We start from the raw sequence: 11,071 nt of genomic DNA, 5'->3' as shown, positions 1-11,071 counted from the left end.
CTTCTTGCTGGCCCAGCCAGAACGTCTCCCCTTGCCCCATTTCTCTGTTCCCATGTTTGCCACGTTTCAGCTGCAGCAGATTGCTTTAGGTCCATGGGTTCCAGACAAGTACTGGCCAGGGAAAACTGCCCTTCTCTTCCCTAACTGGGACCAGGGATCAGCAATGGCCCCTGTGTCCCTGACAGGGGTAGTCCTAAGGGACAGAAACCCCACTTATTGCTCAGACTTGAAAGGCAACCAAAATATTTCCATGGGAACAGTGTACCAGAAATATATTCAACCTGAGATCACCCAGTGGGGAAAGTCCCGCAGCAGACCCCAGTGTACGTGTGTTAGGGGAGGTTATTTTTGAGGAAAATCCTCTTTTTCTCCATTTTCTCCTATCACTTGCCACAGTCATAAAATCCAAGCACTTCCAGGGAGATTAAAAAAGCAATTAAATCACATCTTTTTTGTGCCAGCGTGCTGGGAGGCTCTGATGGATAGGCTTAATACAGGCCTGGAGGTCACTGTAGGGGTTACCCTGAGTGTGTCAGAGTGTGCACGTGTGCATGTGTGTGCGTCTGGCTTTGCTCGCCCTCCTTCAGCCCTCCCTTGTTCTTCACACCACAGACCCACACAGGCTCCATGGAAGGCTGCAGGATTTGGTCCCCCAGCCCATGCCTGCACACCCCTGCCTCTTTCTCCTCCTCTGGCCCAGGGTGCCTATACAGCTGAGGGGTCTATGGACCGCATGCCTCTGCCCCAAGCTGGTGTGCCCCCCACTTGGCAATGGCAGTGAGGTGGTAGTAGCGGGTGGTGGGGACACCGGGGGCATGGGAGGAGAGGCAGACAGGTTCCCTGCTGCTGCCGGAGCTGGTTAAACATTGTCCCAGGCCAGTTAAGTAACACAAACCGCAGTGAGAAAGAAATTAAACTGCTTGAGCAAACAAGGTGCGCTTGGCAGGGCAGCAGGCTGCGTGACAAAGTGCTCCCCTCTCCCTGCCAACCTGCCAGGTTTATCTATTGATGAAGAATAAACACCTCGCCCACAGCCCCAAAGTTGGAGGCACAGCAGCCAGAAGCACAGACTGCTCCTGTGAGACCTGGGCTTGTCCTGCTCAGTGTCCTCTCCCCCGGACATGCTGATTGCCACCAAGCACCCTCCCAGCCCCCTCCCACACATGCTGCTTCCATGGGCAGCCTGAGAATCTCGGCCTTGTCCCTCCCACCACCCGTCCAGGTCCAGCCTGCTCCTTGCTCCAGGAGGTTGGGGATGGACCCGGAGCACTCTCCGCCCGCTGGAGCCAGCAGACACCAGCTGGGAAAACCTGTTCCCTGGGGAAGGTTATGCAAGGAACGTGACGGAGGTCTGGCTGCAGCCCAGACCACGGACTAGCTCCTGGTTCACACCCAGGGACTGGGACCTCTTCTTGCACCACAGGGCAACCTTGATGGCCTTATCTCAGCAGGTGGATCTGGGAGCAGTACAACTTCATCCCAGCACATTAGAAGGCAAGAGATGGAGGTCTTCCATACAATTTTGTCATCCCTGGGATTCTGGATGACTGCAGACCCCCTCTTATGTCTTGCTGAATTGCAAGGGTGAGCATGGCATGGGATGACATGGCATGGCATGACCACACAGGAGACCAGGCATCCCAGCTGGACCAGCAAGGCAACTCCACATATAAACAACAGTTGAACCCAGAAGAGGTTGGATCTGGCCCATGGCAAGGCAGGTGAGCCATGCCCTTGATGCTACTGCAGCGTCTCCAGGTGGTCCTTCAGCCTCCACTGAGCCCACAACTTGAGGGCTGCTGGCAGAGAAGTAGGGTGCCCAGGGCCATGGTCACTGGGAGTCTGAAAGTGAAATGGAAGACTTGCAGCAGGGTCTGTGGTTCCCCCAGCCCTTGGAACCATCTCTTGTTATCCACATCCTGGTGAAGCAGCGGCCTGGGCTTCCCCCAGCAGCACAGTGGCTCGGCAGTGGGGATGCTCTAAGCCACCATCCTCACCCTCAAGTTGGGGCCAGGCAGACAGGGTGTAGTTCCAGCTGCTACAGCCAGGACAGCTCAGGGGAGACAGCACAGATGGTCCATGTGAGACCTTGCTTTGAAGGACTTATATTTCTTTCTTTTGCATCAGGTCACTCTTGCAAGTGTGAGATGGATGATTTTTAACTGTACCATGTCTCTGGCACTAATGAAGGGCAGTCAGGGAACAATACCTGGGTCCTTCTGCCAAAAAATAATCTCAGGCTTTGCAAGGCACCCTTACTGCCTAGGGGCATTCCAAAAACTCCCCTCACCCCCACCACTGGTGGGCTGGCTCCCCTCCTTAGTCACTCCAGAAGGATATGGCATTGCTTTTGCCTGGGAATTCCAGACCTGGTCAAACTCCCAGCTCAGAGGGTGAATAGGAGCTGAGCAGTTCTCCCTCTGCATGCCCACATTCAGCAGGGTCCTGTACACCAGCAAGAGGCTGGGGTGGCAACAAGACCCTCTGGTGCTCAGCAGCATTGAGAAAGACTCATGACGAAATGCAGGCGATGCATGCCAGCCGGGAGCGATGCATGGACCACTGCTTGTCAAGCTCATGGTAGGAACATACCTGAGCACCTTCTTCCCTCCAATCCCATTAATTCCCTCCTGCAGCCCCACAGACATCCTGTGGGTCAGAGATATCCTCCCAGCACCCCTGGGGCACCCTCTCTGCCTCCTCATGGCTGTGCTATCTGGGGAAGGCTGGTGCAGCTGTTGGCAAGAAGGGGCAGACCGTGTGTTTGGGCTGTCCACACTGTCAGGCCTCAGCAGTCCCCCCTGCCGAAGGTGTGGTCCTTGAGAGGCATTCAGGTCCTAGGAGAGGCTCCCAAATAGCCAGACTGGAAGATGAGAAAGCCTTAAACATATTGTAGTGACTGTGCTGCTTCTTTATGTCCTTTCACGCCTCAGAAGAAAGCACTGGACAGAGAGGGGCTGGAGGTCCTCCCACAGCCTGTGACCCCGAGCCAGTCTGGGGACCTTAATGTGGAAGGATCTGAGAGACCCACCCCCACCAGACCACAACAGACTGGGCTCTGGGACCAGGAATTTGCTTCTGGCTTGGAGCTGGTGCTCCAGGAAAACCCTCCTGCAAAGATGAGTGCCATGGCTGTAATTCTGGAGGGTCCTCAGGAGGACCAGGGTTTGGGAGTGGGTGTAAGAGGCCCCTGCATGGCTGGCTTTGAGACAAGGCCTCCAGATCTCACTCCCACCAGCCCAGGGACAAGCAGCCCACCTCATCCAAAGGAAGATCCTGTGACCCCGTGCCAGGATGACCAGGTAAGTCCAGGACACAGCAGGCAGGAGGGGTGGTGGCAGATGGGGTTCCTGCAATGGGACATCCCAGGTAACATGAGTCTGATCCCCACTATGTCTTTAAGAAGAACAAGCAAAATGACAGGAGGTACAAAAAACCCAAACAAACAACAATTTATTCCGCTTCTGTTCCCATTTGAAAAGGAGGAAACCACATGCACCTGCTGGGTGCGTGGCTGGGCTGGCATCCCCCTCCTGTGGCTGACACAGAGCCAGTCTGTGCCCCTGTGACACTGCTTCAGTCCAGCTGAGCATCACCACCTGCTACAAGACACGTGCGTGCCCTACAATGTACATTCTCACACGGGAACATCTTACAAATGAAAAAATATATCTGTACATTCATTCTGTGGTTTTTTTTGGTCTTACATAAATTAGAAGCTACTTTTGGGGAAAAAGCCTGTTTCCAGATACAGGCAGCTGGGCTGGAAATGCAGAGCGGTCCTGCTGTCCCCAGTCCCCTCCCCCCTGAGGGCTCTCCAGGGCCAGGTGAAGCTCCACAATGTTCCCATCTTCTCTCAGCAGGTGCCAAACTGAGAAGCTGCTGCATGGCGGGGGGGCCCTCACCCATTGCACGCAGAGCAAACAGGACGGTGGGCACCTTCAGCACGGTGCAAGCAGTGACAGGGGAGGACCCCATATCTGGGACAAGGTCCGTCCGATCACAGGTGAGACGGTGGTGCTGCCCCTCTGCCCGGGCAGTAGGTGGGTGACAGCAGGAGACCTGCTGGGCTCTCCCTGCATGCCAGCTGCCAGTGGAACTTCTCTTCCCCTTTGTGTTTGTCCAGGCTTTGAAACAGCCAAAGTCACTGTGACTCCAGTCGGAGGTACAAATCCAGCGAGGGAAATAACGGTTTACAATAACCTACTGGAGCCAAAATATTAGCTTTAAACAGCTCAGTGACGGCAGTCACCATCACACACGAGTGTGCCCATGCAAGGGTCGGCATTTCACACGCTGCACAGGGCAGCAGCTTCCAGATACAGCTGAAGGCAAAGTTTCTTGCCAAGGAGCCCAGCTTGGGGCTGGCCCCAAGGGGCTGGTCAGTCCCTGGCTCATCCAGGTCTCCTACAGCTCCTTGTTCCGGTTAAGCACCTCCTCCTCCTTCCAGCCGCTGGAGTTCTTCCCAAACTTGTACACCAGCCGTCGCCCATCGACTCTCTCCAGGATTTCTCGTTTGTAATAATATCTGGAGGAGACGGAGGTGGAATCAGGGCTCTGGATGCAGCCCCACATGCTGGGGAGCTGCTGTGGGCGATCGAAAGTGAGCCCTGGTGGGTCTGACCCAGCCCTGGGGGACAGGTCCCCTTCAGGGACAGGGGAGGGCACTTACCGCATGGCTCGGCTCAGCTTCTCATAGGTCATGCTGCTGTTTTTCTTCTTCTGGCCCCAGAGCTGAGCAACCGCCTCTGAGCGCAGGAACTTGAAGACGCCCTCCCGCCGGTCCTCCCACTTCATCAGCCCCTCGTTCAGCTCAGGGTGGATCAGGATGTCTCGGATGAACTCCCACAGGTGGGTACCTCTTGGGGCTGGAAGAGGAAAGAAAGCTGTATAGCAGGGAAGATGCTGAGGGTTCCTGCACTTTGGAAATCCCTAAACACCCCTGCCAAGGGGCATGGCCAGTGGACATGGCCCTTCCTCCCATTTCCCCGCCATGGAGCCAAGCTCCTGGGCTGGAGGGTCCACGTACAGTGCTTGCTCTTCCGGCTCTCCAGGCAGTCTCTGCTCTCCTTGCTGAGTTTTCTGGGCCGTCCCCGTTTCCGCTTGCCATGTTTGCTATCTCCTTTCTTGCTCCCTGCAAAGCCATCTGTGCACACAGACAAGGGGACATGTTACACTGTGCCGAGCCTGCGGGGTTGCAGCTCGCCCCTCACTGGGCACAGAGATGTTGACTTCAGGAGCAGCACAGGGGAGAGCTGGTTGGGGCATGGGGAGAGGTCAGGGACTGCACCCTCTTTTCAGGCCCGGGTACCAGGGAATAATCTCCCTGTGATCAAGGTCTCCCCATTCCCTCCAGCCTCGTCCCACCCTCATCTGTGCCACCATGCTTAGGGCAGCAGCATGCTGTTCATTCCTCAAACCTTGCTGCTTCCTTGCATCCCCAACATCCCCAGTATCATCACCAGCTGGTATCAATACTGAAACAGCTTTCAGTGCCCAGGATCTCTGGCTGCAGCCTTCACCCTACCACCTACCCCTTCCCACCGAGCTCCCTGCTGCCCTGGTACCCCAGCTCTGCCCCAGCGCCTGCACCATTACCATGCTCAACAGAGAGAAACAGACCCATGGTCCACAGAAAATCAACCCCCCCACACCTCCTTCCCAGTGTTGGGATGGATGTTAGGTGTTGTCCCTAAATCACTGCCAGACAGGATGTTCTCTGCAGTTGCTGGAAGCGCCCAGGAGCAAGCCCTCCTTTCCCAGCTCCCAGTGGGAAGCAAACAACTCACCATCAGGGAAGAGCTTTGCTTCTGTGGGATCGAGGTCGAGGTCACTTCCACCGGAGTCCTGGGAGTTGGGGCTGTGGGACATCACAGGCCCTAGGAAGCAAAGGGACAGGGCTCAGACCTGCTGGTATCTTGAGATGCTTCCCCTGGGTTCCCCCCCACCCCCCTGCCCCAGGCCCCTGCAAACCTGCCCATAACAGTGGGGCAGTTCCCCGCTGATCTCCCAGATCAGCGCAAGCAAAGGGAGCTTGTTGCAGGGCAAAACACTGACCTGAGACATCAGAGCTGCCTGGGGACATGGCACCAGGCAAGCAGGTGAAGTCTGTGGATAGGAAAGGGTTTGTGGGCTTCATGTCCTCAAGGAATTCCTTGGCACAGGGATTTCCCAGCTCTAGAAGGGGCAGAGAAGTGAAGAAGGGTTCAACCCTGCCTGCCCCGGCACGTGGTCCCTGGGGAAAAGGCTTGGCTGGAGACCGTCTCATACCCAGGTGGTTGGAGTCCAGGAAGGTCTCTTGGGAAGTCGCATCCTCTTTTTCCAGCAAGTCAATGATCCAGTTCAGCTCATCAGAGGCTGCAGGGGTGGGGGGACTGGGATTAGCGATGCGTATTCAGTATGAAGGGGAATGGTGCATACTGGGAGCTGAGCCCAGCCCTGCCCTGGACTCTGGTCTGTGCCCTCACATCCCTCTGCAGAGTCTCCCCAGTGCAGCCTCCCCCGGGCAGCCTCCGCAGTGCCCTGGACGCATGGGGTCCTGGGCTGGGGGATTCCCAGCTCAAGCTTCAAGTTGCCAGGCCTGGAGCTGAAGGGGACATTGGGACACTCACTGATCTCATGCAGGCGGTCATAGAGCTCATCCCCCAGGGGCCCAAAGATGAGGCGCATCTGGTCCCGGGTGCAGTGGCAGAGCGCGTGCCCATCCATGTTGCAGCAGGAGAAGTCAATGGAGCTGGCATCATACTTATTCTTCTCCACGTGGTAGCTGATCCATTCCAGCACCTGCACCTTGGTCCAGAAGTACGGGAGCTCACTGAACCACTCCGGCTTGTCTGCAAGAGACAGAGAGCGGGGCTGAGGGGCAGGGTGGCTGTGCCAGCGCTGTGTGCCATCCGCTGGTTTCGGTGCAGTTTGTCCCCTCTGCGCTGGCATCCACCCTGCTCTGCTGGTGTGCTCCCCCATGCCTTCCCCAGGGCCATCCCATGATGGTCCCACTGGCAGAGGGAGACCCCTGGCACAAGGACTGTGCTTCCAAATCCTGGCGAGCCCTGGGGAGGAGGGAAAGGAATCCCTCATCCCCCATATGCATCTGATGAGCTCCAAGAAGCTGCACCTTGTGCCACCCAGGGTCTCTTCCCGCAGCCTTTTAGCCAACACACCCGTGGGGAAGCTGGGGCATGGTGCAAGCTGTTGACCTTCCCCAGTGGCACCTGGACCTTACAGTGCTCATCCAAGCCAGTGGCACTGCCTTGCTGCTGCCCTGCATGCTGCCTCCCCTGCACAGTGACCACCTCTCCCCCAACCCTACCTGTGCTCTGTGCCGGGGGCTGGCTGGCGGGGAGGCTCAGCCCCAGGGTACTGTCATCCTCAAGGTGTCCCAGCACGTCCAGGGTCGGCTGCGCCTCATCCGGCTGGTACATGGCGCTGATGTAGTTAGAGAAGATGTTGCTGATCTCACAAGATCCCGCCATCAAGCTCTGTGCCAAGAGACGACAGTGAGCCCAGGCCCAAGGAGGTGGCGGGGACCTGAGCCCGCAGCACCTGCAGCATCCCTGGGGCTGGGCTGGGTGAGGCCAGGCTCTCCCTCCCTCCACCCATCGTCACCTCTCAGGTCACTTCTGTAGAAACACCCACCCAGCACCCGCCGGCCGGGGCTGGGGCTTGACTCACCACCGCCCCGGGGGCCGGGAGCGAGGGAGGCTGAGCTGGAGCAAACCGGGGACACAGCGTCAGTCAAGGTGATTGCAGAGTAGCCCCAGTCCCCAGCAGCCTGGCCTCACCAGCCAACACAAAGGGACAGCAAGCGGGTGGCTGGCAGAGAATGGTGTGGCAGGGCACCCAGCCGCCGAGCACTCCCCCAGCCCCACGGCACAGCAGTGCTGGGACTGGCACAGCCGCTGCCCCACGCCCGCTGCAGAGATCGTGGCGCTGGCAGCTCCAGTCCTCTCAACCTGTCGCAAGAAGCACATCCCCGTAACTCTGCAGCCAGGAGGTGACCAAGCCCCTTCCTGGCCCTCGTGGAAGAGCCAAATCTTGCTGTTCGCTTGACAAAACCTGGGGGCTGGAGCGAGGGAGGCTCTCCAGACTGCTGTCTCACTGGGCCCCTGAAAGGGCTCGCAGCTGCGGTGCGGGAACAGGCGCGCAGTGAGGGACGACCAAGCGCATCCCCTGGTGAGAGCGAAGATGCACGGGGAGGGGAGCAAAGCAGCCGTCCTGGGCTGGCGGATATCAACAGGCCCCGGACGAAAAAGCTTTGGTACCTTCTGCGATGGCAATCCCGGGGGGGGGCAGCTAATCCAGAGAGCAGCGAGGGGAGACGAAGTGCACCCTGCCCGGCCGCTAGCCACTGCTCATGGGCCCGGGGAGGCTGGTGCCGATGGGCAAGCCCTGCGCGTCTCCTCTTTTATAGAGCGGGCGGGGTAACGCGATCTGGCGGCCCGAGGGGAATTCCAGCCCGAAACGTTCATGCTTCCAGATCCAGGTGATTTGCATAATATGAACCACCGGTCCCAGCCCAGCGCTGCCTTGCCGGGAAATCTGGGTTGGCCAGTTTAATCATTGTCAGAGCCCTTGCCCTGCTGGTGCCCAGAGTTTCACCCACACCAGCTTCGTGGGGTGTTTTCTTCACTGCTGTTTGCCTGGCTTGTGTTTGTTTGCTCGCAGCAGCAGGTTCACTTGGCTGCCGCTGCCAAGCAAACACACCCAGTAGGTCCAGAGCGGGCCCTGGGGGCTGTGCATCCCTCCCTGGGGCTCTGCTTGCGGCAAAAGGGCCAGGAGTGGTGCCCTGGGTGCCCACCCCGCCATGTGGCATCCCCCCGCTCCGGAGGGCAGCCCAGCCCTCATACCGAGCCACTGCTCGCATGGGTGCCCCGGCCACGTTTGGAGAACAGGTTCAGTTACTCCCCAGTCTGGCACAGGCCCAGCTTCTCCCAGAGCGGGAGGAAGGACCCAGTGACCAAGCCAGGCAGATGCTGGGAGCAGCACTCAGGTGTGGATGGGTGGCCTGTGTGGGGATGGACCAAAGACCAGGCAGATGCCTGAGTATTGCTGCTCGCTCTGTTAGGATGGGTCAATTTTTGCCTTCAGGGAGGTCTGGGACAGGCTGCAGAGCTGTGATGGCCCATTCCTTGTCATTTCACAAGCGCCTGGCACAGGCAGACATGTACACTCACCAGGGACACGTGCCAAGGGGACAAGGCAAGGTTGTGAGATGCATTTGGGGAATTACTTTCTGGTGGCTCTCACCCTCTGGCAGGGGATACTTGGGACCCTGTCTGGATATGTTCATGCTGGCTTTAACCCTGTGCTGGCACAGGAGCCCCAGGCCAGTCCAAGTCAACAACTTGGCACCCATTTGGCTAGTGCTGGTGCTTTGCCAAGCCGGTAACATCCATGCTACAGATGAGCTGGCACAAACCCAGGGCACTGTGTGAGCAGGGCAGACCCTGGCATCACACAGCCACCGCTAGGTCCTTGTCACTTCAAACTGGTGCCTGGTAGCAATCCATCCTGTGACAAGGTGGTGACAGATTGTCGCAAACATGGATGCTCTAGCTCGGCCCATGGGACAGCGAGGGCAGGGTGGCTGTGGGCCCCATCCCCCTTGTCATGTCACCCTGCCTGCCATGCCGTGCTGTGGCCCCAGGGCAGGCAGGGCCAGCGTGCCAGCCAGGAGGCACCAGGTCACGCTAGCTGATCACCTGCCCCAGCTTCATTCCTCCACGGCACAGTCACGAGTGCTGGGTGCTGCCAGGCCCTTTTGTTTCCCGGGCTCAGCATCCCACAGAGCATAGGGACGTCCCCACACCCAGGAGCAGCCCCTGCCATGGCTCCCACAGGGCAAGCCAAGACCATGAAGGGGAAACATGGGTGCTGGGCAGACATAGAGCCTTAAGCCTGCATTCAGCCAGAACTGAGCCCAAGGCTCCACTGTGCCTGGGGACTTGGCCACCTGACTGGGCTTCCAGTGCTTGTGGTTAGAAACCTGCCCCTGGGGAAGCATTTTCCACCCGCTGCTGAAATGCAGGTATCTCTGGAGCAGGGTGGGACATGGCAGCTCTGTACCATGCCCTGGACCACAGGCTAAGGAGTCTCCTGCCCAAAGCCTGCTCAGCCCACTCACAGCTCTCCCCACCCTGGGGGATCTGATGGGGCTCTCTGGCATGGACCACACCGAGCATCCCCTGTCCCAGGTGTCCCTTCTTTGCAGGCCCACAGCAGACCCCAGGGAAGTGCCACGGTCAGTCCACACACCTGGGCTATGGCACTGATGGGAGAAGTGCCCTCAGTGGGTGATATCCCCGATGTGTGCCTGACATACTCGGAACCCTCTTGAGTCCTCCTGGGGCCCAGACTGCTTGTGTTTGGGAGCCAGGAAGTCAGTGGAGCCTGAGCAATCCTTCCCAACACCCTGCAGGCACCCTCTGCTTTACTGACCAGGAGAAATGGCTTTCCCTGCCCATCTACTCAACTGATGTGCCACAACCCAGGCCCTATAAAAGGCCATGGCTAGAAGATCACAGTGCGGGGAGCATCCACCTGGGACAGGGACTTGGAGAGCATAAGGTTCTCTCGGGGTGTCCCCATGCCCTCCCCAGAGCCGCAGGGCAGCATCAAGCTGAGGGACAGTGCCCGTGGGACACTCCACTGCTGAGGAGAAGCTGCAGCACTGATGGACTCAGGGCAACTCCTCTTTGAGCCTGAGGATGGCTGGCAGAGGGCTGCCACAATCTCCTTGCCAGAGCTGATGGCTCCCAGGGATGTGCCCCTGCTGACCTCTTGCTGCTGGTCCAAGCTGCCAGGGCACCTTCAGGCATGTGGGGAGCATGGCACAGGGTGCTGCCACCCTAGGCTTGGTGTCTTGCCGCAGTGAGAAAGAGGTGGTTGTGAGTTTGAAGCGAGTTGATGACACAAGGGTCAGCAAGAAAAAGTACCTGTGGTGCAGTGAGTGGCTGGGACATCAGATGGGAGGAGGATGCTACTGCTGTTACCTGCCCATGTAATTCGGCCCATGATAACACCACACTTGTTGCCCCACAGATCCTGTTTGCCCTTGCAGCACTGTGGTGCA

At 58.3% G+C, this 11,071-nt stretch overlaps 1 protein-coding gene across 1 annotated transcript; it reads right to left on the bottom strand.

The window, feature by feature from the left end:
• Nucleotides 1-3,464: 3,464 nt before the first annotated feature.
• ELF3 (E74 like ETS transcription factor 3) lies at nucleotides 3,465-8,365 on the bottom strand. The gene is made up of 9 exons (XM_074925486.1): nucleotides 8,262-8,365; nucleotides 7,310-7,478; nucleotides 6,612-6,833; nucleotides 6,271-6,357; nucleotides 6,058-6,177; nucleotides 5,790-5,879; nucleotides 5,030-5,146; nucleotides 4,673-4,868; nucleotides 3,465-4,528 (listed from the first exon to the last, which is right to left on the bottom strand). The coding sequence occupies exons 2-9, from the start codon at nucleotides 7,470-7,472 to the stop codon at nucleotides 4,408-4,410; spliced, it is 1,116 nt and encodes a 371-aa protein (XP_074781587.1). The 5' UTR covers nucleotides 7,473-7,478; nucleotides 8,262-8,365; the 3' UTR covers nucleotides 3,465-4,407.
• Nucleotides 8,366-11,071: the final 2,706 nt, after the last annotated feature.

The sequence above is a fragment of the Athene noctua genome, chromosome 23 (genome assembly GCF_965140245.1).
Source record: "Athene noctua chromosome 23, bAthNoc1.hap1.1, whole genome shotgun sequence".
NCBI classification, from domain to species: domain Eukaryota; kingdom Metazoa; phylum Chordata; class Aves; order Strigiformes; family Strigidae; genus Athene; species Athene noctua.
Note: the sequence above shows the minus strand (reverse complement) of the source record. Positions and strands in the feature narration are given on the sequence as shown.

Excerpts from the sequence above, each read along its gene's own strand:
- ELF3 (XM_074925486.1), bottom strand. The coding sequence starts at position 7,472 with ATGGCGGGATCTTGTGAGATCAGCAACATCTTCTCTAACTACATCAGC. Across the intron at positions 6,358-6,611 it reads TGACCGCCTGCATGAGATCA|CCTCTGATGAGCTGAACTGG; the intron begins GTGAGTGTCCCA and ends CCACCCCTGCAG. Across the intron at positions 6,178-6,270 it reads CCTGGACTCCAACCACCTGG|AGCTGGGAAATCCCTGTGCC; the intron begins GTATGAGACGGT and ends TGCCCCTTCTAG.